The following is a 27,771-nucleotide window of genomic DNA, read 5'->3' as shown; positions in this document are numbered from 1 at the left end:
TGTAAAGAGAGCAGCTGAGGTCGGTCAGATGCATCGGGTCCGTCACTGCAGCTCATTCTGTGAGTCATGTCCCTTCGGGCGGATATTGTAAGATTCTTGAGAGTTATAATACAAAATAATACAACATGTGTTGAATTATTCCTGGTCTCCATATATTACTATATTATATGCATTTTGTCATGTAAACACTCCCATGAAACAACAAGAGGACTCAGAACTAATCATCTGTGGATATATACATTTAGCCAGACATTTAAAACGTATAAAATATCACTTAAGGCAGTGAGGTACATGTCTCGCATAGTTTCTGACGATCAGCGCTCCGGATTTTGCGATTTTTGGATTAAGCCTGTGTCGCCCTCTTGCGGTGAGGCAGAGTCCTCATGTACTGTTAAGCAGGGCAGGGTGAGTTTGAGTTTGTGCCATAAGGTAGGGAGCGGCTCCCCGCCTCTTCTCGCGCTCTCCGGAGCGGCGCGCGAGCTGCACCACTTCTGTTCGCTATGTGTCCACCGGCAGCACGCGCGCTCCCTGCGCTCCTGCTCGCGCTCTGCTCCCTCAGCCCGATGCTCACAGGTAAGCATCACACACTTCAGCAGCGTGCTCATCATAGGTATACTTCATTCACACACACACACACACACACACACACACACACACACACCACACTTCATGCTGCTCATCACAGGTCTGTCGGCACGTGCGTTACCATTAAACGATTTTAAAAAACTAGCTCGGAAGTTAAATAATCACGAGCAGAGTTGCAGGAGAAATGCATATTATTTGGCTTTATTGTTTTCTTTTTGTTTGTAAGCATCGCACGTGTAGAATTTTTAAAAAATAAATAAATAAAAAAAAGCTAAGTAAAGAAGTAGAAATATACTAATAGACTGGGCTGCTCAGGTTCAAAGTCAAAATGTTGACTGTGCTTATTCTGTGTCCTTGTATTTTACAATATAGACCACGTTAAATAGGAATGGCATTTCTGTGCAGTAGTTCAATAATGAAATGTGCATTCCATTCCAAGCGTAAAACCTTCACGTGCTGTAAATTCTACACTGACTCCAAAAACCTTTTGGAGATATTGCTTTTCTGACCTCAACTTTGCCAGCGATTTAAGATTACAAATATTAAACAATAAATCACGGTTAAAACCAGACCCAGATATTGTCACGAGCGTGCCAGGGGCCTGATCTAATATGCCTGAGGTCTGCCTCTAATCTGCGCTTGGGTCTGGCTTACAGTAGTAGTGCTCATGTAGCTTGCATGCACTATTAATTATCCTGCAAAAACTGTTTGCATTGTACGGAATAAACTTTATGTCTTTCATACGCATCCCGGTCATAGACATCAGCTTCTGAACGTTCATCGGTTTAGTCATATCATTACATACATGAATTGGTTTATTTATTTATTTGTTTGTTTGGGGTTGTTTTTTTTTATTATTATTATTATGTGTCTGAACCTTTATGTGCCATCCAGGATCACTTTGGACTCCCTTTGCTATAGGGATTCATCGTGAAAGAACTGCTTGTCTAGAACACTCTCATGGAAAATGCTCTCAAAGTGAGAGTTGTGTGCCAAAAAAAGCAAGAAAAAAAATAAATAATAAAAAAAAGAATAAAGAGTGATCTCACTGTATAGCCAGCTAATAGAGCCGAGCTCGGACTGAGCACAGGGGCTGCTCAGGAGGAGCACGATCTGTTTAGGTAAAGTGCAACACACAGCAATGAGCATGGATCCCTGATCGATCAGCAGGTATTTCCGAACATTAGAGCCATCCTGAGAACGTGCCATCAGAGAGTTCGCGAGTCATGTTGCAGATGTGTCCGAGTTTCACTCTCCAGTTTGTGAAATCCGTTGTGTTCGGACTTTCCTCCGTCCCGACGCAGTAAGGAAAGAGCGGTATAGCTGAGGAATCTCGGACGTGCGTGTGTCCCAGTGAATAGAGTTAGCTGCCACGTTACTATAGGACATTTTTCTCTCGCTCTTTGCCTCTTTTTTCTCTCACTTTTTTTTTTTTCTGTTTTGGAAGTGGTTCTGTAAATGAGGTCAACCAGTGCAGCCTGGAACTGCTGTCAGCAGCTGTGTATTAGAGGTCTGTTCTCAGTCTAGATTCTTCTGGATTTCTCCGCTTGTTAACCCAAACCAGCGTCTGTGCGGATCATTCAGAAATCATCTCTTTTTTTTCTTTTTTTTTTGTGCAATTTTGACATCTACTTTTTCTCCCCCACTTTTATTCTTCATACGTCCATCTTTCTCCGTACTGTAACCAGACCTGTAGTTGTCGTGTGTCCGGTCTATTCCTATTACAGCAGCTCTCAAACCTTTTCGTAGCCATGATTTCCAGTGTCGAATATATTAATGGTCTCGTTCTGACGGCAGCACGGCTTTATTTTAAGAACATTATTCAACTCTGGATATATTCGGTACAAGTGTGTACCGTTATATTTATTACTGCACCCACTAAATTCATGAGTACCCACTAAAACGGCAGTAAGATTCATGTCGACATTATTTACACTCTTTTCCCTATTGGTAATTAGATTAAATCTATTAAATTCAAATGAAGAGTCAAGTTGGCTTTTATATTTATATCTACATCTACATCTACATCTATATATATATATATATATATATATATATATATATATATATATATATATATATATATATATATATATATATATACAGGCTTCAGGCTTCCCAAGCTGATATATCTGTCTCTGTTGCATGCATTTTAACCACAAGTAAGTAAAGTCAGAGCATTTTGATAGACGCTATGTGATTACAAACAGAATTCATTAGGCTTATGTCCATTTCGCTTCCCCACTTCATCAAAGCATGAATTTCTCTGTGTGAGGAAATCATACTTAGTTAGCAAGGTCCCTTACCCAACATGCTCAATGCAGGAACATGGCCTGGGCAAGATTTTAAAAAAGTCAAATATAAATATTTTCATGTCATTATGGTTTCTTAAAGTTGAGGTGTCAACTCCTTTTTGGCCAAAATGCGACCAAAAGGCCAAATTTGGCCAAAAGTAACCTCGTGATCCTGGTCAGGGTCGTGGTGAGTTCAGATCCAATCGCAGGAACACGGGGTGTGAGACGGGAGAATTCACTGCAGATGAGACGACCGTCCATGCAGCTCCCATGGCAGTCCACGGTCACACATTTATTCACACCTAGGGGGAATTTAGCCTAGCCGATCCACGACATGCATGTTTTTGGACAGTGGAGGAAACCAGAGAACTCGAGGAAGTCCCCATGAACATGTGGAGAACATGCTAAATTCCACACAAACAGTAAACCGAGCTCGCAATCGAAATAGGAAGCCTGGTTCATTGGTTCTCCGATGCTAAGCACTGCACCACTATGCTGCCTGCAGTGTAATAATAATAATAATAATAATAATAATAATAAGGCAGACCTTCTGGCTTTACATGAGAAAACAAAAGGCCTTCTCTGTACAGTACAGTACCTTCTCTGATACTATGGATTTTACATTATGGAGTGTTACATGGCTCTCTTTTCATCACATTTACTCATTTTAATATCCCACTTGTCAGTGTCCAACAACATCAGCCACACACATCTGCTTCACAGATAACAATATGTATTCAAAGGGTTTTTCCCCTTCGACCTCATACCTAAACACACATCCGGTGGGAAGAGGAGAGGACGAAAGATAGAAACATAGGGAGACACAGACACAAAAGGGAGACGTACATATACGCAGACAGAGGGAGGGAGAGAGGTCAGATGTGCGTGCGAGACAGGGTCGATGTGAGAAGAAGGAAAAAATCATGCCCTAACCAGCTACAGGAATTTAATTGTATTGTGTCTGATTGACATAAATGCGATTTAAAACTGGAGAGAAGAAAACAAGTCTGCTTAGATCTCTAATCCGAGAGGAGACTCAAGTCAATGCATGTCTATTAACAAGACAGCAGTTCTCTTCCTCAGCAGAGCTCTTTGTCTTTGCTAAATGAGATGTCATTTAGTAACAGCTGCCTTTAGGTCATTGGGAAGCACCTGGGCATTAATGATGTCTGTCTCAGGAAACAATTCACATACCTTAGTCAAGATGTACAACGCATTCAGAAAGTATTCAGACCCCTTCACTTTTTCAGTGGTTTGTCACAGCAGAGTAATAATCTAAAATGGCTAGCACGTTTGCCTCGTACCTCCGGGGTTGGGAGTTCAAATCCCAGCTCCGTCCTGTGTGCGAGGAGCTTGCGTGTTTTCCCCGTGCTTCGGGGGTTTTCTCCAGGAACTCCGCTTTACTCCCCCAGTCCAAAGAAATGCATTGTAGGCTGATTGCATTTTTCCAAATTGTGTGAGTTGTGTGTGTTTTGCTGTGTGATCGGTTGGCACCTCGTCCAGGGTGTCCCCCACCTTGTGCCCCGAGTTCCCTGGGATAGGCTCCATGTTTCCCCTGCAACCCAGTGTAGGATAAGTGGTAGACAAAATGGATGGATGCGTATTCAGACCTATGCGATAACATTTCAAATTTGGTATCACATTTGAATTGATCATCATTTAGATGTCTCTAGAGCTCGAATTAAAGTTAGTTAAATACAGTTTATGGGACAATCAGGATTTGGGGGTTTATATCGATATTAAACCCCCACAGCTGACAGTGCATCTCAGAGCGACAAACAATGCATGAGGCCAAAGGAATTGTCTGTAGACCTCCGAAATCAGATTGCGTTGCCGCACAGGTCTGAGGAAGGTACCAAAATGCCGAAAAGAACAAGTTCAGAACCAGAGACTTTTGCTAGAACATGGCCACCCAGCCAAACTAAGCAAACAGGTAAAGAAGGGCTTTAGTCACGTAGGTGACCAAATACCTGAAGGTCACTCTGATCAAACTCCAGAGTTCCTACGTGGAGATGAGGGAATAAAAAACATCTCTGCAGAACTGGACCAATCGGGTCTTTTTGGCAGAGTGGCCCCATGAAAGCCACTCGTTTAGTAAAAGGTACAAGAAGCCTCACTAGGAGTTTGCCTAAAGAACTCTCAGTCCATCAGATACAAGATTCTCTGTTCTGATTGGAAAATACAAGATTGAACTCTGGAATGCTGGAGTACTAAGCACTACATCTGGATAAAACTAAGTGCTGCTCATCACCTGGCCAAAGCCATCCCTACAGTCAGGCATGGTCATGAGAGCATCATTATGGGGATTTATATTTCGGCAGCAGGGACTGGGAGTCTTGTCAGGATTAAGGAAAAGATAGACTGATCAGAGTACAGAGACATCCTTCCGGAAAACTGTTCAAGAGAGCTCAGCATCTTTCAACACTACAATGACACACATATACAAGACAATTCCTCGGCTTCGGGACAAGTCTGGAAATGTCTCCGAATGGCCCAGCCAGAGCTGGTACAATACTTAAACACAATTAAACATCTCTCAAGAGGTCTGAGAATAGTAGTACTATGACATTCCTCATTAAAACCAATAGAGCTTGAGATGTTCTGAATGGGTCTAGTTTAAAACATCATACTTAGCAAAACTTAAGGCCGTAATCACTGCCAATATCCTCGAGCAAAGTACTAAGTAAAGGGACTGAATACTTGTCTGAATGTGATATTTCGATTTCTTATCATTAATATAATATGTAAGTGGGTAAAATTGTTTATATGTTTTCATTAATAATATATTTTTACAGATCGGAATGATGAGGGGAAAATGACTGTATTACAATTTAGGCTGCAGCGTAACAGGAAACTATGAAAAGGTCCGATTACTTTCCGAATGCACTGTATATAGTTGAATCACAGGAGAAATCACACCTGCTACCCCATGTTTTTGTGTTTTCTTGATTTCTTCACATCTGATCCAACTCACATTTGGGCTGCCATGTAATTTTATAAGCACGAATGCACCACATGATGTTCATTATATATAGTCAGTGTTGTTTAATGGATGGTGAAAATGTCTATTGTTGAAATAATAGCAGTGAACATGGTGAGAAAGATGGTTTGTCTCTGTGTGGGTTTCAGTACGGTGTTAATACATAAATTTCACATACTTCACTGACACTCGGGCGTTTAAACGGCAGGTGCTTGCCCTGCAGCTCTTTTGGCTGACACGATGGCAGACACAAGCATAGTCACTTACACACTACAGGTTATGCCCTGACACTGTGACCAAATAAAATGCCATTCCACAAACCTCTCATTTTACTTTTATCCCACTATAAAATTATCTTTCACCTTTATGTGGCCTTTGAATGGGAAATGGAAGAAGAAAAAAAAACTCTTTCATTTCCACTCATAGAGATATGAATTTCCTACGTCACCAAGGTGGGCAACCAGAGAAGAAGGTATGAGGGTGTGGAAGTATAAACTGGAACAAACTTGCCCAGCAGCCTGGTCCATTTGCGTATCGCATACCTTATGCACATCCATCATATGCACCGTTTATAATCACCGTTCATGTAAAGATGCTTTAAGAAATGAGTGATCTGCAAATGAGCTCAAGAATAACATGATGCTCGTAAACACCTTGCCTATTTTTATTGTCGAAAAAGTAGAAATTAAAAAAAGCTCACAAGACCTTCTTTGAAATTTGGGCTAAAGTCGAGTCAGTTCATTTGCTTTCTATTAGTATTGGAATTATGACGTCTCAGTTACTCTCCATAAACTGTTTATTTGAGGTGAAAGTGTTTAGTTTTATAGAGCGCTATCTATTCCAGTGATATTCAAATTTAAGACAAAGCTTTAGAGACTAGAGTTTGTGAGCATGTGCCTGTGTGTGTGTGTGTGTATGGTGTGTTTTTGGAACACACTACTAACGTGTGTTTATTGTATTGCCAGACATAAAATGTGTAAAATATATATATATATATATAGTGAATGCCTTTCTTGTGGGTTCGTTCATATAGTGTACGGTGTCTCTCGATTTTTTTTATTCCCGTGAATATACTATGATTAAGACAAATACCTATTTGTGTTATACAGTGGTGCTTGAAAGTTTGTGACCCCTTTAGAATTGCCGATATTTCTGCATGAACATGACCTGAAACATCATCAGATTTTCATACAAGACCTAAAAGTAGACCCAATTAAACAAACGAGACAAAAATATAACACGTGGTCATCGCAGAAATATAGGACAATTCTAAAGGGTTCACGAACTTTCGAGCACCACTGTAGATGTATGGTGATCTCTGTTGTATTTGTCAAGGCGGTGATGTCAATCATATGTTTCAATCCATACCCAAAGGTGCGATACAAAAAAAAAACACGCAGTTCATTCTTTTAATAAAGGTGATCTCATGGGACGTCTGCATTAGCTTAGTGTTTGGTGTTATTAGCTATTCTTTGGCAAGAAATCCTAATTACAATTACACTCCAAATTGCAGAGTTGATTTAACAGCTATAAAACTGTCAAGTTCTGTAATACATTTTTTTTTTTCCCATAACAATAAAACACAGACGTTCAGAAACGAGTAGTTTAAAAAGTATTTTCCAGTAAACAGAGTCCAAAACCACAGCAGAACATGACATAAACACCATGTGCTTGCAACATCCTCTCTCACGTGCACTCGCTGAAGCCACGCCTTTACTGAGCAGATGGGTTCATTATTTCTTACGTTGGCCAAATGCACCTACTCTAACTATTATACGGTTTAGCAATGCTTAGCGGAGCTACACGGCCCTGAACATCCATCGAATCCCTGATATGTCGCATAAATAAGTTTAAGAGTTTGAGTATAGTGGTGCACTGATATCGTAGTTCTCGAGGCCAGTCTTGAGACCACTGCATCCTGATCTTGATCTCCTTTTGGTCTTGAGCCCGTTTTGTCTTGATCTTGGCCCCTTGTCACAAACTAAGCTCAAATTGATTCCGTAGGAAAATGTTACTCCGAATCAATAAAAGATTTGCTCATGCTAATTCAAATAGGTGATGGTCTAAGAACACGGTCGTGTGAAAAGTCTGTTACAGGGGAGTTAGTGTAATGAGTTAGTAGCGACGTAGTACGATAAACCATATTGCACAGTCCCAGCATTAATATTCTCTTAAGAGTTAAGATAATAAGAGTTCCCTAGGCCTATATTCAGTATATATATTGAAGCTGGCACAAATGAGTTCTTGTATCGTGTGAGTTTGCACCTTGGCAGTCTAGACCTTCTGCCAGAGGGTAGGAACTGATACTCAGTGTTAAGGACACAGGAAAAATCATCCACTATTTTCTGTGTACGCTTGAGCAAATGGACTGATGGGACATGTATTCCTTTTATCTACATAGTTCTGTGTGCGTGTTTTGGTATATTTAGTCTTGGTCTTGCACTGGCATTAGGTAGAAATAAATCCTGTAAGTGGTCATGTGGGAATAAGCTTCATTCGATGCTCCTTTGTAAGAATGTGGATTACAGAGTAGTCCGTTTCCTGGATCTGAGACCAATCTGCAAGAGTCATTGTGACTTTTACTCCAGCTGAACTTAAATGACCTTTGAGGGTTGTTGGTTTGTCAGTTACAGAAGGTGTGACCAGAAGGTTTTGAACTCAAATTCCAGAACTGGCACGAGAAGATGAAGATGGCAGGAGAAGATCCGTAGTGGAGTAGCAGTACACTGTGACCCAATACAACACGATCAAAAATCGGGACAATGTGAATTGCGGAAATGTGCCATATCAGCGATCTCTTAATTGCGCGTCTAATACAACAATTGCACTGTTTGTACACCAGAGGTCCCAATTTGTGCAACTCATAGAGTTAGAACATTATATATAGAGCACGCTGGTCACGTGATCGCGTTCTTTCATGGTAGAGCCTGCGCCGTTACCCAAACCACAATCGTCGGCACTTGTGAAGTGAACGACAGTCCAGGAGCTCCAGATCACAATGACTGACAACTGTTATACGTTATACTGTTACATGACCATGTGTTAACCAATAAAAAGAGCTCTTCGGTAGTTTTCAAACGAACATCAGTCCGGCGCCATGGTGTGCAAGAAAGAGGCTGCAGAATCCGGGCATTTTAGGCAGCTTTGAAGCTCTATTTCCTGCTATAATGACACCTCACATGCTGCTATGGAGCTCATTATGTTTCAGCCGATCATTCTCAAAGTGTCTAGGTCATAGGCTTTGTTTATTCAGCACATCAAATTATATATATATATATATATATATATATAGAAGATGTTGTGACCCTTTAGTACATTTTGTTAAGCTGATCATTATTGCTCACCTAAATAAACGTAAATAACTTTCGGATTGACAGCACGTGTGACTGAGCAGTCATTTTGTTTGGCTCTCTTCCAGCATTTAAACCACTCCATCCACGAAATGTGAAGCTAACGTCAGTGGAGAAGGGATTAAGGGTGACATGGGACCCACCTAATGAGTTGGACGGTCGGCCAGTGGATCGATACAGTATCGGCTACGGCAAGTCTATGAGGTCTCTGCGCTTCATCAAGGTGGACAAGGACCGCCGCTCCGAGGTACTAGAGGACGTAGGTAAGGTGCATAGATGTTACATTACTGGCTGCAGATTTGACCGTCAGTAGTCATGCAAAGATGTAAAGGAATTGCTAATGAAGTATTAAATGCATGACCACAGCATGCACTATTTGTCTAATTTGCACGGTGTGCGTGTGTGTGTGTGTGTGTGTGTGTGTTAGAGCCTGGAGTCCTGCACTTCCTCAAGATCAATTCTGAGAATGAGGAGGGAATGAGTAAACCAGTCTACAGAGCAGAAACTCCAGGAGGTACGTGTGTGTGTGTGGTGTGTGTGTGCACGTGAAAGTATGAGAGAGCTTTCCAATGTTTCCTATTATTGCTATTATGGGTCTTGGATTTATCACGAAGAGCTATGAAGTTTTTGTGCATGTTTAATTGACTGCATTCAAGAACCCACAAAAGTACACTCCTTTTATGTATAACCAGTGCACAGCAAATCGGTCTTATAAAAGCTTTACACGTTAAAGTGACTTCACAGAAATACTATTTCAATATCACATTGTCAATCAACACTTCAGCAGAGTCTTAATGTGGCTAAACGTCTTTTCTTTTTTTTTTTCTTCCATCTTTTACACAGAAAATATTTAGAACTTCATGGCCTCCCCGCTTATTCTTAATCGTGCCTTTTAAAGCCAGACTGGATGACTAATAAAATTACACACACACACACACACACACTTGAGCATGGTACAGAATATAATCAGTCCAGTCTGCTTTTCTAATTATTCCATTCTCCTCCACTGTTGGCCTTCCATATAATCTGGAATCGCACTCCACCATAAAAAGCCAATAGACAAGCTTTGTGTTGTGGCAGTTTGTCACCCCTCCAATGCATGCCACATAAATCGCAAAACCATTTCCTCTTCTGTCTCTGAGAAACAACATCCGTATGCATAGTTGCATTTGCGAAACACTCGTGTTACGCCGGCACGTTAAATAAGTACATAAAATTACCGCTGTGCGTAGGCCATAAACTTATCCGTCAAAGCATTTTTATTTTAATAGTGTAAGATTAAGCAGATGTTTTAATGAAGTGTTATACAATATGTTCTCATCTGGTTTTTTTTTTTTCGGTACTTTGGTCATGATAAGTCACCGTTGTTGTAAATGAAATTGACTGAGAGGAAAAAACGGCTGTGTTTTTCACTGCAGGTGGAGAGTGGGTAAAACTGGATGGCTTTGCAGTCGAAGGTGGATCTTCTGCAAACGCTTCCTCACCAGGTAGGATCTCATACAATCTAATCATTATTTTCAATAGCTAATGTCGGTTCACTAAAGCAATCTAGCACTTTTCAAATGGTATTGAGCAGATATGGAAGGACTCATGCGTCAGAATGTCGACAGTCTCGGTTAGCGACTATCCTTCACCATCTGTAGAAGCGTCTAGAAGCATGAAGGCACCACACCTTAATTCACTCATCTGAAGCTTTCAGATGACAGAATTCAGTGTCTTTCAACAGCATTTTAAAATTCACACTGCTGAAGGAGTTTTTATCTGGTGAACCGGTTGGGGTGGGGAGATTTTTTTGGAATCCGTTTGGAATTTATTTCCCTCCAGACAGAGGCAGGCATGCCTCTAACACTAACCCTAACCCTAACCCTAGGCATGTTCCAAACTGAAATCTCAGAGCAGACCCTTGTGTAGGAGTGAAAGTAACAGCCGTGTGAAATGCACTTTGGAGCTATGCTTTTGCAAATAATATTGGACAGTGTTAAGAAAATATGAAGTTTATTTATTTATGTCAACTGAGAAAAAGCTGGGATGCAATCGGCGTTCCAGTTCGTCCCAAAGGTGTTCAGTTGGCTTGAGATCAGGGCTCTATACAGGCCGCTCGAGTTCTTCCACACTTTGGCGAACCATGTCTTTATGGAGCAGGTTTGGGCCTCTCAGTTCCGGTGATCTCAATGCTACATGTGTTCGTACATCTTTGCAACAGTTTGGGGAAGAACTGCATGCAGTATATAGGTGTGAGCGTCCGGTGTCCACATACTTTTGGCTATATAGTTTCGTTACAGTTTGCTTTTACTAAATTTGCCACCCAGCTTCTCTCACACCTCTCAGTGGTATAATATTACCCTTGTTCGATTCATTTATATTCAGTCATAATCTTACTGACACTGAGTCTGTAATGCTTTTACGCAGAGAGAGATGTGCATCAGATCGTCTGAGATGAAAGGGAATTTAGCCCGGAGCACATGGGTAGCAATGTGGGATATCTGAAAAACGGCTATAAAGTCAGGTCTCGTGGCTGCGTCATTCATACAAAAAGAAGACACGGGATTAAGTTAATGCAAATATTGGTGGGTCTAGTATCTTCAGCCTGCTCTGTCTGTACTACGTAGCTTCTGGATTACAATAAGAGTAGTCACACACAGCACATGACCATGCTCAACAAAACCCTACATCTTAAAGGTACACATTCCACAGTACATATTTTGACTGTGACAATTCAGATAGTATTGTGTGTGGTATTGTGGTTATTTAATCCTTTGTGTATAAGGAACTCTGGAGATATTCGCCAATACAGTAATATCACTGCCGTTTATTTGAACCAAATATCAAAATTAATACTCTGAAAATGCAGATTTGTACTGAACAAAATTAGTTCATGCCAGCCCTTAGTCTGTGATTGCCACTGCATATATTTACATATTTACATTTTTAATAATCTGTGAAAAAAATAAATGAAAAAAAAGCAAAATGGGGAAAAATGTTCCTCAGTTAGTTCCTACAGTAACGAACGTTTTTAAAAAGGGCAAAAATTCCATATGCTTTCAATAGTGTTTTCATGTGAGTTTCCTGTGCAAGCTTCATTTATTTAATCTCCTCGGCACTACCAGGTAAACGACGTGGCTTCTTTGATATTAGATAGTCTCCCAGTTATATATTTATCAGAATAATGCATTTCTTTTTCTAATCCTCCAAGCTTGCCTGAAGCCAAACTGTGAGCGCGTTACCTCTCCAAGGATAAAGGGAAGGAATCTTTCTATATAAACCAAGTGACAATAGTTTCCTTCACTCCCAGGAGTAAATGAGGTAAAAGAGAAACAAAGTGGATAGTTATAGTAGCACTGCGGATGCTCTGTCAGATAGAGTTACCGCTCTTAGTCTCCAAATGCCTTTGTAATTGTATGGAGACAGCAATAAATGCACATGCACGTGCACTTAGTATATTATTACTCTCTTCTTGGGATATTAAGTGTATCTCAGTGGATTGAGTTACCACAGCAGGATCCCATTATGTCAGATTGCACTTATTTATATTTAAAAGATAAAGCGAGGCTTAGAGAAAAGATAAAGAGATACTACTGAAAGAGACCCGAGTTAAAAGAGATTTTTGTTTGCATCTGATTGACGTCTGTGAAGTTGGCACCGGCTTAGCATTCCTATAATGCTGACTCAGTACTGTTGTAGATTTGCCTTGGAAATGCCACGGTGTTGCCATAACATTGCACGCTAATCTCTGTTTGTCTCGGAGCTAATAAGAGATATACGTTAATGTCTGTCTGAGTGCACTGGGTTCATTTCTTTGAAGCTTTTTTCCAATGAAATGTTTCAAAATCACAGTCAGCATTATTATTATTATTATTATTGTTGCTGTTGTTGTTGTTGTTATTATTTTAAAAAGTGTTTTAAGATGTCCACTTTTAAAACAGATGCAAAAATCCCCATAATAACTAAAGGATTCCTTTTCTTAGTTGTTAAGTGATTACACACATTCACAGAAATTTGAATACGATGGGCTTTGGGTTTTATTATCATCACCTCATTCAATTGCAACCAGTAAAAATGAAGCCATTAGCTCCTTCAGCCTCACGTTTTTTTTTTATTATTATTTATTTTTTTTAAACTTTTGTGATGCATGCACCAAGTTATTTGACGCTTAAGTGTTGGTGGAACAGCGTTTGAATATACCATGTAGGAATTCTTAATTGGCCATTTCAGTATAACCAGGTGTGAACTCAAGTTGGGAGCCAGGCCCTGTAAAACCCAGCTGAGTGCGCATATAGCTGGACTGTGTCAGCTATGAGCTGGCCGGTTGATCCAGCACCTGCCAGAAAGAAAGACAGAGTGCAGCGAGGCACATACCAAAAATTAAACAAACAAAAAAAAAAACCCTTAGGAAGGGAAGGGTTGTAAACGAGGAAAGTAAGAAACAGATGGTGAAAGAGAGAGAAAGTGGTATACTCTGTCTTTTCCGATAATCGAATGATGGCTGAGCCTGATTCAGCTGCATCGCCTAAATTCTTGCCTTTAAAGTAGAAGATTAGGGGTAATATTCATCTTCAGTAACTAATTTATGCTGGTTAGGATTGTGGTGGATCTGGAGCCTAGCCCAGGAGCATGAGGTACGACACAGGGATACACCCTGGATGGGACGCCAGTCCAATGTGTGTACACATTCACACACTCATTGACATCCAGGGGCAACTTAATGTAGCCATTCCACCTACTGCCATGTTTTTAGGAAGTGGAAGGAAACCAGAGAATTTGCAGGAAATCCACACGGGCCGGGAGAACATGCAAAACTCCGGACAGACCGTAACCCAAGCTCAGAATCGAACCAGGAACCTTGGAGCTGTGAAGCGTCAATGCTACCTGCTGCACACCGTGCCGCTCATAGGGGTAATAGTTAATATTTAAAAATAAACTAAAGGAATCTTGTTTTACTGAAACACCTGGCTGCAGATAACTGAAACATACATGATGGTAAAAGCATCACCTTTTCCCAATGTTGCTGCAGTTTAAGTGTGTTTCAACACGTGTACAGTCTCTTTCATTAGTTTAGTATGATATTAATTTCTCTGGTGATAGTAACGTACCTTCAGTAGTTGTTCCAGAGTGAATATGTCGAGGTTTTACCTCTTGGAAAGTGAGACAGCATGGAATAATGGTTCAGAATAATGACAAAGCGCTCCAGCTAGTACGAACAGAATGATTTCAGCTGACGTTCATCTCTCTCTCTCTCTCTCTCTCTCTCTCTCTCTCATTATTTACCTTCCTCTTCTTCCAAACTTGTTCCTCTAACTAGAACTAATTCCACATACATTTCTGTCCTTTGCTTTTGATGTATTATATTTCTAGTCTGGATATTTACATAGATACTGTAACTGTCGTTGTAAATAATAATAATAATAATAATAATAATAGGAAGAGGAAGACGATGCCAAAGAAGAAGAAGAAGGTGGAGGAACCTTGTCTTTCTGAAACACTCTCCGGTACAAGACAGCAGACTTTTAAGCCATTGATGAATTGGATGAAGTGCACTAGAGCAGAGAAAGCATTAAATGACGCAGAGCGACGGCACTCAGTGACTCGATTTCGTTCTCTTCTGGCCAACCCGAAATATCTCTCTATAGCAATATGCTCTGTGGTGTTGCGTTGAGAAACCTTGATTAAGATATTCCATTCAAAATGCAGTGACACCGTCTCCGATGACAAAATAAGACTACAGTCTGTGACTGATTACCGAGGAAGACAGAGAAGAAGCCCAGGGGGATGTTTTTTATTACACTGTCGGTGATATTAGACTGCATAGCAATGAGAAGAGAACAAAAAGTAGGACACAGAAAAATGGGAGAGAAATCAATGCTTTGATGGAAAGAGAGGAAAAACTGCCTGGCTGTCTGCTAGCCAAGTCCAGTCATATGGGGAATAACACTCGAAAAAACAGCAGAAAGGAAGTGAGAGAGTAGAGGACTGTGTGGTCCTGAATGGTTATACGCTTGCATAAACGTGGCTTGCTAAATTCTCTCTGCTTTCTGCAAACGTTTTGTCTGAGATTCAAGATCGCATTGTGTGCTACGAGAGCTAATCAACATTTTTGAAGGCAGAGTATTTACACAGGCAAATTGATGCCACATTTAAAAAAAAACAAAAAACAAAAAAAAACAGATCAGCTATGGAAAGTCACAAAGATATTAAAGTTAATGAATAACATCATATAAATGGTCATTATCCCAAATCGTTGCCTTTTAAGTCCCTGAAACAAACTTTTATATCATTTCTGCGTAATGACTGAAACATCTGAGTTTAAAAATGTTTGTTGTAAATGATTGTGAATTTCTTGTTTTAAGATACACCTTTTATTATTGTGTCGATATATACACACACATTCTTATTGGTCAGTATTTCTGTAAGGTTTATATACATATCCTCGCTCTAATATGTTCTCATTTCCTTTACTAGCAACTTGCACAGGGACTTGTATAGTGGATGCTCAACATTCACGGATTTAAAAACGTTATCATTGGTGAACATTTATTTAACAGTTCTGGAAGTCTCCCGTGTCATTCTGAGGTAAAACTGTAACTTCACGATGAAGAGCTTTGAAGTTTCTCTAACGTAACAAGCTGCATTTTATCTATTTAATTTTTTTTTGTGAGCTTCTGAAGATAGTACTCTTATAATAGGCAATACTGTAAATGATCACTGTCTCTAGGTTTAAAAAAAAAAAAATTAAAAAATTACCTCAAATTATTATACCCAATTTCATTTTCTTTGCATAAAAAAATAGTATTTTCTTCTATTTTCTGTTGATCATTTTCCTTGTTTCTACTATAGTTTATTTGAAGCAAACAAAGAACTCTAATGCCAATATTGTCTTGGTCTCTTGTTAGGTAGGAGGTCATCTGAGCTCTCCTCTCAGATAAGCCCTCGCCCTACAGTTCAGAGACCGACACTTTTACGACAGAGGGCCCCACAATCCTCCTCAGGCCCTGAGGCTCCACGCAGAGGAGGATACCTGCCCATACGCTCTCAAAACAAACATAGGGTGGATCTCAGTCAGCCCCAGGCAGACCAACGCAATGCTAACAAACCCAAACTTGGTGAGGACACGAGGCATCTTCTAAGAATATTACTTGAAATTAGCTTTTGATATTATATTCCTCACGCATGTAATATATTATCTCTGATTATACTGTTGCCTAGCTACTTAATATAGGAGAATGAGATCCTAGAAGCTTGAATGCGTTAAGAGTTCATTAAAGCGTGGTTTGTAAGCGATATAGTGTTAAAATGTATGATCATTTTGTGAATAGCATGATTACTGGCTGTATCTGATATTTCCCTCTGTTTGTAGCATCTGAGTCCATCCATGTGATATCACTGCAGGCACAGAAAGCACCACAGAGGAACATACCAGTAAGCAAGACAGAAAACCCTCCTCCAGGTAGAGTCTATTATTGTAGCACCTCAGTATTTGAAGGTTCTATCTGGCATTTTGGTTGAAAATGAGTTAATAACACTTCACTGGTCGATACTTTAATACTTTCACCAACATTTTTGGTGTTATACTGGGGAAAAAAAAGAGGAAAGTTCTCCAAAATCCAAGATAAATTTGGTTTTATCTACCAGGCAGGCATCATCCAGGATGAACATATGACGCCTGCAACATAAGCAGCCTTGACCAATCAACATCCGTGTTCCATTTACACTCTGATAGAGAAGAACACACTTGAAGTCTAAGCACAAAAGCCAGAAGAGACAGTATCTTTTACCTGTAACGGTTTTACATATGCTACATAAGAGTAATAAAAATAAATTAATTAATAAAATAGGTTCAGTCCAGGTCGACCATGCTTACCGTGTTTACATATTGGCACATTAGCTAATGTAAAAAAAGCTAATATCTTGGATAGCATCACTTAACGATGTTTATTACCATTTATTGTTCAATATTTGTTTATTTAATGCGATTTAGAGATGGCATAATAATAAACAGACTGATAGAACCTTAGAAAACAGTAATTGAGCTCACAGAATACGGTTCTATCTGAGTTTGTCAAAAATCCACTTTCTAAGTGTCTCAGAATTCGAAATACCTTTGAAGTAAATGTAAATCCGAACCTTATAGTGCATTCTTTGTTAGGCTGTAAATGTACGTTTCAGAACGTTTTGCCAGCTAGAATTCCAAAACTTTGAGGTTACATGTCTCAGAACAGCACTCCATGGAGGTAGACTGTTCTAATACTAACGTTACATGATGAACTCACACGTTCACACAACGCTTTTCAACTGCTCAAAAACATCGTGTAGTTCAGATCATATCTAACGCTGCTGTAATGGTATGAGACTCGGTTTACGACTGTAAAACAGTCTCCGTCTTTTGGGAAATCAAGTCTTTAATCATTAACCGTGTTTATCAGAGCGAGATGTAGTGGAGGACGTGGAAGACATCACAGTGAGGATTCTGTCTCCCCAGTCTGTTGTAATCACATGGGTGGATCCACTTGTCCAGAAACAGAAAGGTATCCCTGAAGGCACCAGGTAAGAAATGGGTCAGGTGGGTTTTGGTCAAACCGGATTTATGCATAGATTGTGTAATATGTTAACATCATAGTGGATAGTGTCTAATGAGAAAGAGGAGGATTATACAAAATGGATTTCTGATACGTCACAATAAACGTCCTTTACTTGTAGGCAATACACTGTCAGATATAGAGAGAAGGGAGAGTCTGCTCGGTGGGAATATAAGGAGACCTCACAGAGGCGGCTCGTGATTGAGAAGCTCTCTGCCGATGGAATGTATGAATTTTCTGTTCGAATCACTCAGGGAGACCAACATGGAAAATGGAGTGTATCTGTATTCCAAAGGACTCCTGAATCAGGTATGGATTACCCAGGATTCTTTGAGATAAGTGAGCTCCACACACACACACACACACACACACACACACACACACACACACACATACTCATGCTAACAAATACATGCATACAATTAACAGTCTCGTGTCAGAGTTGTGTAAATCATGTAGCATGTCATAACAACCTCTAGATCATTAAGGTGTCCGTGCCTGCCTGCTTGGAGAACTAATGATGACTTTGTTACTGTTTTTCCTGGAGAACCAATAATGTATTGTTTCCAAATGAAAAACATGGCAGAAGGAACCCAAAATCTCTGTATTGCTCCTTCTCTTTGGCAATGTATATATTTTCTTCACTTCTAACCTTTCATCGTGTCCCTAACTCTGCAGCTCCCTCTGGCCCTCCTGAGAACTTTGAGGTGCGACCACTTAGAGGGAAAGGTACAGCGGTGACTGCAACATGGGATCCACCTGATGAGCCCAATGGTAAAATCAGAGGTGAGACTTACAATGCACTCCTGATTATAATATAACAGTTCCTATCTGGTTTAGTCTGTGAGGAGTATAGCCAGCTTTCCGAAGGAATTGGCTGTGAAAATTACACTAGTATTTTGCCAAGTTACAAATAAAAAATAAATCAAATCTTCTGGTTTTACATGTTGCATTAGTCAAAGTGCTGCTTTCTATTAGTCAAAGAGGTTTGAATCCTATCCAAAAATAAAAGACCAGATGTATTACTCTGTGTTATTTTCTTCCAGAATATATCCTGTCCTATGCTCCAGCCCTGAAACCCTTTGGAGCAAAGTCGGTAACATATCGTGGCACTACTACCTCAGCCACCATAGATGGACTGACACCTGGTGATCGCTACATCTTCAGAATTCGAGCAGCTAACAGGAAGGGGCAAGGACCACAGTCTAAAACCTTGAGTGTTGCAATGCCGGGAAGTAAGTCCCAAATTGTCTCTTTCTGATTATCAACATAATTAGGTTTAAAAAGATTATCTTCTAGGACAGGGGTTCCCAAACTTTTCCAGGGCAAGACCCCCCAAATGGCATTAACAGTGGGAGGGATGGGCTTGGTGGCTCCGACCAAATTGTGGAGGCCCCCCCACTTTGAAAACCACTGTTCTAGGATACTAGGACAAAGCAACAAAAGCATAAATAGATATAACTAAAATCAAACATCACTTGTTGCAACTGCCATCATGCTTATGGTGTTAAAATGGCAACTTTCAAAAGTTCAAAAGACACATCAATATTTACATCAGAAGGTTGTTTCAAGAGTATTCTTTCTCAGATGCTTAAGATGAAATTCTGATTTGACCATTCAAGTTATTAAAATTAGCTGTGCGTAACCTAGCCTCTGAAGTTGCCAGATTTTTCAGGGGTTTTTTCAGTCATGTCTATGCATCTGCCTTTAATGATAAGCGTTTAAGCCATTAATCCATCAGAAATCTGGGAATAGAGATAGCAGAGGAGACTGTGTTTTGTTTCAGGTTTAACTCAACTCTGAATTTAATAACAAACCCTTACAGGTTAAAATCATGTATGCATTCTTTGTTACCAGCCAGCACTACTGCCTCACGGCATTCCACTCAGTCCAAGAGCCCCTCCAGAACATCTGAATATGATGACTCACAGGATCAGGATACAGAAGACACAGAGGAATCGCAAACCCATACCACTACTTCTCCACCCACGAACAAGAAATTCCGTCCCCTTTCTCAAACACGGTCTTATCACAGCATTTTTTCATCTGTAAGAGGCTCTGTCCGGAATTCAGGTTCCAGCTCTAGGACAAGCATTAGCAGTGACAAAGAAAGAAATGAAGAAGAAACACCAACAGACACTCCAAAAGAAGATGAAGCAACAGCAAATGAAGCTGTTGAGGATATACAACCTGAAAATACTAACAATGTTCCGTCTAAAACTGGGGAGGAAGAACAACCGAAAGTTTCAGCTGGAGCTAAGGAACCAAGTTCTATTCTTAGAAGTTCATTACTAAAGACACATTCTTCCCCTCCAATGCCCAAAGAGGGCCATCACCAATCTCAGTCGTTGACACCTCGCACGTCGGTTGTCAATGCCGGCCGTTTAAGACGGCCACCCTTTAGTTCCTCACGGTCAAGGAATCAGAAAGGAGCATCTTCCAGTTTACCCAACAGCCAAGACCCTGTAGTCTCAAAGAAAGTCCACACCATCTTATATCCTGAAGACAAGGTCAGTACTACAGCAGCACAATCATCCACCCCATCACCTCATGAAACCAAGATGGAAACAGAGAGAGAGTCATCATCTTTATCATTGTCTTTGCCATTGTCATCAGCTGGGACAAGTAGAGTTTCTAACCCAACAAGTCATTCCAGTAGCTCAGGGACTGGTCCTGTTTATCCAAATGGCAGAAGGGTAACTCAAACTAAGGGTCACAGATATCAGACAAGTCGACAAAAAACAGCTTTACCTTCGTCTGCTTTATCACAAGCTTCAACAGGATCCAGTACTGGCTATCAGGATAGCCGCTCAACCAGCATCGTGGATACAAAACACGACAATAAAAAGGATCACAAAATAAAGATTAAAAATAATGACGACCCACCTGCCTCTTATCAATATACCACTACTCTTTCCCCTTCAATCAAAGAAGAGACTACTCAGGACCTTGGTAACAAGAATTATAAAGACAAGGCTGTTAACAGTTATTTGCCTTCATCTCAGAGTCCTTCTACAGCAAGTCCAGGGCATAGTTCCTCCCTCTCTAACAGAAATTCCAGGGTCGTAGTTGGAAGTAGTCAAAGAAAAGATGGCAGGATCCCATGGAGCAGGACTGCTTCTTCTGTAGGTGCAGGGAGGCCAATTCTGAGAGGAATGCCATCCAATCCAACAGCCACAGGAGGGCATGTCAGTGGTAAAAACAAAACCTCGCCAACAACCTACACCACAAAGCATTTGGATGACTCGAACCTAGCCAAACCCACTGTGAACAGCAGACAACCAGTTTCAAGCAATGGACAGACAACTTCTAATGATCACACTGACAAAGAAGACACAAACCCTAGCAATGATCACAAACATGATTACCTCTCTGAGGTCAACAAAGAAACTCGTGAGATCAGCAATACGAATTCTGTCCCAACTGCATCCCCCAAAACAGTTGCCTCGGATGATAAAGAGGTTCAACGATCTGGTAAAACCTCTCAGAACAACTCACCCTATATGACTCTCAATAGACTTGGTTTAGGTTCAAATGGAAAGGTTCGTTCTGCTCTCCTCGAAAGGTTGCGTGGAAGGTTACAGACAGTACAAAATACACAGTTGGGCTCTGCTGCTAAACAGAACGCCTCTTCATCACCCGTTTCAGCTTCTTCATCCTCTTCTGCCTCCCAGACCATGGAACACAAAGCTTCACCTTCAGATCACGGTACAGATGGTAGCCAAAGTGCTAATGTTAGATCAACCATGGGATCGGTCTCACGATCATCGTTGAAGCAAACTGCTACTGATCAAAATTCTGGTGGCGACACACCAACTGATTTCAAGACCTCCTTAACAGCTCCAGCTAGAAATCCGGTAGTCAGATCACGCTATCCAAGCAGACCTGACAAAAATTCAAGAGGAAAACCCCCAGTCAGCTTGCACAAACCTAGTTATGGGCAAGGTAAAATTTATTTTATTCACAGGTCTCGTTCAATATACACATAAGTATGAACGAATTGTGAAATGACAGTGTCTCATATTTAATTTGCTTGTGCAGGCAAGAATGGGCGGCCGAATCTTACAGCTACAAATGGCAAAATTGCATCTACATCAGATGAAAACAAAAAAGCAAATGGAGTCAAATATATTACAGGCCCCGATGGAACCAGATGGGTGTGTTTACTTTAATAATCACTATTAGAAATGATATTATACATTTATTGAGGCTTGTTCTGCCGACAACTTTAGAAAAATCTAAACATTCTCTTAAAGGATAAATTTATGTTGTGGCTTAGGTCCTGTCATGTGTATTTTTTTAATCTTTCTCATGTATTTACAGTGAATGTACCCTCCCTTAGGTTGTAGATCTGGATAAAGGAGTCCTGATGAATGAAGAAGGAAAAGTTTTGCAGGATTCTAGAGGACGGCCCAGGAAAGTCGTCGTTGGAGAAGATGGAAAAACTATTTTCGGTATAATTTCTTATTCCTTCTCATTTTACTGACTACTTGCTTTAAATGTAGTAAACATTTATCAAACAGTTAACATATAATCTGTTTCCCATTAGATGAGCAGGGTACCCCGTTAGTAAACCAGGAAGGGATGGCTTTGTTTGGTAATGGGAGGGACGGTCGGCCTGTGGTTAACCCCAGAGATAAGTACCTCACTGTTGGAGGGAAGCCAGTGGTGGGCCTGGATCGTCCTACACCCAGTACTACAACCACAACAACCACAACAACTACACCTACACCTACAACTACAACTACAACTACAACCACCACCACAACCACTGCTGAATCAACAACAACAGAAATTACAACTCTGGAGTCCACAACTGAAGCATTGCCTACCTGCCCCCCTGGAACATTTCCGAGGCTGGATATGAACGGCATTCCTGTGATGGATGTTTATGGAATACTGGACTGCTACCCAAGTGGTGAGCTTTTTAAAAGCATACTCACATTTTCCAGGTAAAGAAAAAAGAGATGGGCTTATACTGTACCTGTACTTAAAACATGTTAAATCATGGTTTAATTAATGAGATGTTCTGGGCATGTCATGTATTACCAATGTAATCGCAGTGCAACCAGGGTTAATAATAATAATAAACTCACCCTGTCCGGGGTGGACCCCGCCTTGTGCCCGATGCTCCCTGGGACAGTCTCCAGGTTCCCTGTGACCCTGAAGGAAGGATAAAGCGGTATAGAAGATGGATGGATGGATAATAAACTCTCATTTGTCATATAGATTAGTTCAGGCACCATCTTTGTGTTTGTGTCTTTGATAGGTTACACATTACCTAATCTGAAAAATGTAGCTGTGTTTATCATTTTTGTTAGGGGAAACTCAGTGAATTGTAACTGTAATTGACTGACAGGATGAACTTAGTCTGTGTGACATATACGTCTATTTTGTATACAACTTACACACATGTGTTAAGGCCTTAACAAATAGCTCGATGGGTGAAAAATGATATACACAGTTATAATATGATAATACTTTAATTCCTTATGTAACAATTACTGCTTTGACCTTTTATGCTGTCAATGTGCCTTTTATCCTACAGATGAGTTTTTGATGGAGACCACCATGTTCCCTACCACCACTCAGGTGCCCACTACCACTCATACCCCCACTACCGAGTTCCGCTTCTTCAACCACAGCCCATCCTCTGACTTTGATGTTGCCGGCAAGAAACGCTTCACAGGTAATGTATCTTTGTTTGTGCATGTGTGGACATATCAAAAAAATGACCTTGCAGTTTCCTCTGCGATCCGCAATGTTACTTTGCGATTTAGTTTTATTTAAAAAATGACTTAACCATAATTCACTCTGGTATGGCTCTCAGCAAGTAATATGAGTCTTGGCCCACGTTTTATTCGTTCTGTTGTAGTTGGCCATTTGAGAAAGTGATTGACGTTACAAAATCTAATAGCTCAGCTTCTTTAATGTGGGTATCTTCTGTAATCTACAGAATTGATCTGCATTTCTGAGAGAAAGGATTAACAATAATCTGAAAAACTGAGAGTTTTTTTCTGTTCCAGGTGGGGAAATGTATATGAAAGTGAATGATAGTGGTTGTTCTAATCTGACCTACCACGATAAAATGACCATGAAATTTAAAGTAATCGGCCAGTAATTTACTGCAAAATTTACTGTATGAACCATATTTAGAGTAAAGTACTGCAATATATTTGCAAGCAATTACTATATTTTTCAAGTATATCACCGTATGTAATCAAATCAACCACCTCTACCATTGAATTACACACTAAAAAGCACACTAAACATTTAATGACAGTGCCGTATTAAATAATTATTTTCTACCGTATAAAATCGAAGAGGGTTTGCGTAAAATATTGACTAAAATCAGTGGTATAAAAAACGATGCACAAATTTCTAGATGTTGGCACAAAGAGAATCTTTACCAATGTTAGATATCCCACTATGCATTGCATTTTATGGTATTTTACTGTAAAATAATGCACTGCCCTACGTGCCCAATCAGTTACAATACAGTCCTGTACTAAAAAAACAAACAACAACAACAACATAAAATGCCAGGTTACAACAACCTTATCACTGTATAGCGCACACTAGAGACCACAAGTGAAAATACTTCTATTTTGCATTCTTTTCTAAGTTGATCCAAATTTCTTTCAAGTAATATTATCTATACATGAATACTTACATGAATTTCACAATTTCCTAGTATTTTGTATGTCCCCCTTTTTGCTTTAATGACAGTGTGCACTCAGATTAAATCTGAATGTAAGATTAAATCCATCTGAACAAGTGCTTCAACGGAAGGGACGAGACTCAAGGGAAATCTGACCTTTCGTACAGCGTGATTAATATCGTCAATATACTACTATGTCGAATTAAATTTAATTAGTGACCTAGTGTAGATGTTGAACATTTTCATTCTCTGTTTTGTAGTTTTTCCAATTCCAAACCTCTCTGCTTATTTCTAGTTGTACATGGAAAGGAACCGATTTTTTAAATACGTCTCAGATTTTTTTGGTCTTCACCGTATATTGTTGTAGACAATATATACAGTATACTGCAGATTAAACAAGTCATCAGGAAGCTGGATTTTGGAACGTAAAGTTAAAAGGTCATTTTTGTCTTTGTGGCCTGAATCCTTCGAGTGCATTATTCTCCTCGCTGCTGAAATCTTTTCCTGATGAAGTCGTTTGTATACAGAGCCCGGTGCAGATGTTGAGCGCAGGGCTGGAAGTTAGAAGGTGAAAAGGTAGTGTGAGTTTACTGTAAACATTATTCTGGCCAATATTTCCTCTCCAGCAAAGTCTGCAGAGATAAAGTATACTGCTAGCATAACAGCAGTGTGTCTGCTTTAATCATTTACACGGCCCTTCTCAAGGCTCTGATCTGAGGCCAGCTCAAGGCATGTGACTCATGATGGGGTGGTCAAGGACCTCTTGATTAATGGTATCCTACCTTCCCTGTTTCAGAAGTGTGTGCGGTTTTTTTTTTTTTTTCCTTATGGAAATTTAACTGCAGGAAAGAGGCTGAAAAGACAATATCAATAAAATGTTCATATCCAGTCACAGGACAGCAACTACTCTGGCTTGTTAATCAACTGCTTTGACCAAATGTATTTTAACCTCTTAGAGTAGGTTCCTTTACATTTCCAAATCATTATCTTTGTTATCCAGTAACTGCCTGGGAAACAGTGCACAATGTTTACACTATTATTATGTATATAAATGTATGGACTGTAAGGGTATCTACAATACAGAGGTGTAAATTGTGTCAGAAAATGGCTCTGACCTGGATATCGTTTATGTCTGAACATTAACCATGTTCTGAGAGTTCACAGTGTCGCATACTGTAGATCCTCTAATGTGTTTTTCTTGGCAGCAACCTGACATTAATAGTTTTGTCTGGGAAAAAAAAAAAAAAAAAAAAAGAGTAACGTAATAAGTCAGCTCCTTGTTGTTTTACGAAGGAATCCCATAGTGGTCCTCAGGCTTGCTGGACTGAGAGAGCAAGCACAGATGTCAACACCACAGATACCAGTGGAGCCAGTAGCACCAGTGTAGAACTGCCCTTGAATTTCACTCAACATTCCCTGTAAGGATCCCGTTATAGACGTCCAAAATGAACTCTGCATGAGTTCAAACCATGCTTTTTCTACTAATGGCAGTTTCCCAGTTATTCTCACCCTGGGAACAACAAAAACATGATAAGTAAAGTTAAACTAGAACATGCATCTGTGGACTATTAAAATGAGGGTGCAGGGAATCTCCTGAGCGAACAGCATGACCGTTATGAAATGACCACATGCAATTAATTGAGTAGCTGCATTAATTAGACAGCACACTCGTAATTGAGACAACGAGCACGATTTTGTAAACTGACAGTCAAAAGACCTGGCTCAGCAAGTAGACTCGGTACGTCGGCTGACCCCAAAGCACACTGTCGGAGAGAACGAGCGAGAGTGTCATGCATTGTCATATTTACACATGACTACTGCAAAATCTGTGCATGTTCTTGTGTGTATTATGTTCTAAGCATTTTAGTCTGAAGTATCTTTTCTTATCGAACATGAAACAGAGCCATTGGGTATTAGCTCATAACTCAGTGCAGTCTGACATGTGTATGTCTGGATCTGCACGTGTTTGTTCTGGTCAGAAACGTCTCGTGGAGCATTTGATTAGCTCCAGGTGTGTGTCTTGTAACCCAATCAAATTTCTGGAAGTGTTCCCGGCTGTCACACTATAGCAATCACTTAACCACAATGAGCCAGCAATAGAGACAAAGCCTACCGAACCACCACAGAACTGCCAAGAGATAATAGATAAACAATAGTCTCGAATAACAACCCCTTCTTGCCCTCTAAACAAACCACAGAACCGCAGTGAGTCAGAAGTTTCATTCAGTCAGCTAGACTATACAAGGAATGTAAGACATGCGGTCTAAACCCAACTGAGAAGAATGTTTTATTTCTTTAGTCATTGCAGGATGTGGAACGCATTAATATAGAGTTCTGATAATGACGGGACTCAATATGTTTGACTTTCACTTTCAGCTCCATATGTGAACTACATCCAGAAGGATCCTGGTGCGCCGTGTTCCCTGACTGAGGCTCTAGAATACCTGCAGGTGGATGTCCTGGCTGATCTCATTGAGAAGGACAGGGGCACAACCATCCAAAAGCAGCCTCCCAAATACAAGCCCCATAACATCACTGTGATCGCCATGGAGGGCTGCCACTCATTTGTTATTTTGGACTGGGCCCGTCCATTGAAGGATGACATGGTGTCAGGTGCCACCTCTGCTTAAACCTTGCATGACCCTACAAATATATTTTTGCCTTTGCTTAACACGACAAGCAGAAATGTACTCCGGATCCTTACAGGATCCTTCAGTTCGTCCCTCTTGAAGAATCCTAAGAGGTTCTATGTCAAACTCAACATCAGGGAGCATCCATGTCAGGGAAGAAGTAGACAAAGAAGACGTTCGATCTAGAACACTTATGGGTTCGTCCCTCTGGGAGGGGAGGACTCTTAAGGAAGCCATGAATGCTTCTCTAGCTATAAGTAGAGAAAATAAGTCTTATGTTCAAAGGTAGATCCATAAAATATTCTATATCTAGAACTTTGTAACAGTACATTTCCCATTTAGAGAGACATCCAAGCAGTGTAAAACAGTGTATACAGTTACACTGTAAGTTCAAAAGTTCCAAAAGGGATCCCATTATACACATGGCTTTACATGTTTGACTGCTAACAAAATGTTAAACGGTATTGTTGATTCACCTTTAGTTTATAAACACAGCCTCTCCCTCTTATGACTTACGAGACCCAGTAAACTCCGGAGTCTATAAGATTATGGGATTTCCTTGTCAGAATTAATCATTTAGTGTCCCTGTGTGCTTTAAGTATACTCTCTCTGAATAGAGGAGAAGAGATTGGAAGCAGCCATGAGCATGAGCCTGCATGATGACTAAAACAGATAGTAGTTGTTTCCCTCACCCTGTCCTC

At 40.3% G+C, this 27,771-nt stretch overlaps 1 protein-coding gene across 2 annotated transcripts in view; it reads left to right on the top strand.

Annotated features, from left to right (window-relative positions):
- Nucleotides 1–419: 419 nt before the first annotated feature.
- The window catches only part of fndc1 (fibronectin type III domain containing 1), a 40,604-nt gene continuing 13,252 nt past the window's right edge, over nucleotides 420–27,771 (top strand). The window contains exons 1-16 of one of the 2 annotated variants that reach the window (XM_017456552.3): nucleotides 420–573; nucleotides 9,278–9,472; nucleotides 9,637–9,723; nucleotides 10,628–10,696; nucleotides 16,097–16,306; nucleotides 16,561–16,650; nucleotides 17,627–17,747; nucleotides 17,901–18,088; nucleotides 18,458–18,565; nucleotides 18,826–19,014; nucleotides 19,637–21,724; nucleotides 21,821–21,936; nucleotides 22,122–22,233; nucleotides 22,329–22,697; nucleotides 23,328–23,468; nucleotides 26,817–27,053. In XM_017456552.3, coding sequence (XP_017312041.1) covers nucleotides 501–573; nucleotides 9,278–9,472; nucleotides 9,637–9,723; nucleotides 10,628–10,696; nucleotides 16,097–16,306; nucleotides 16,561–16,650; nucleotides 17,627–17,747; nucleotides 17,901–18,088; nucleotides 18,458–18,565; nucleotides 18,826–19,014; nucleotides 19,637–21,724; nucleotides 21,821–21,936; nucleotides 22,122–22,233; nucleotides 22,329–22,697; nucleotides 23,328–23,468; nucleotides 26,817–27,053 — 4,393 coding nt within the window. In that variant the 5' untranslated portion in view covers nucleotides 420–500. The remainder of the gene's footprint in view (nucleotides 574–9,277; nucleotides 9,473–9,636; nucleotides 9,724–10,627; nucleotides 10,697–16,096; nucleotides 16,307–16,560; nucleotides 16,651–17,626; nucleotides 17,748–17,900; nucleotides 18,089–18,457; nucleotides 18,566–18,825; nucleotides 19,015–19,636; nucleotides 21,725–21,820; nucleotides 21,937–22,121; nucleotides 22,234–22,328; nucleotides 22,698–23,327; nucleotides 23,469–26,816; nucleotides 27,054–27,771) is intronic. The other variant, XM_017456553.3, reaches the window with a different exon arrangement.

This window comes from Ictalurus punctatus, chromosome 25, assembly GCF_001660625.3.
Source record: "Ictalurus punctatus breed USDA103 chromosome 25, Coco_2.0, whole genome shotgun sequence".
Lineage (NCBI taxonomy): Eukaryota > Metazoa > Chordata > Actinopteri > Siluriformes > Ictaluridae > Ictalurus > Ictalurus punctatus.
Note: the sequence above shows the minus strand (reverse complement) of the source record. Positions and strands in the feature narration are given on the sequence as shown.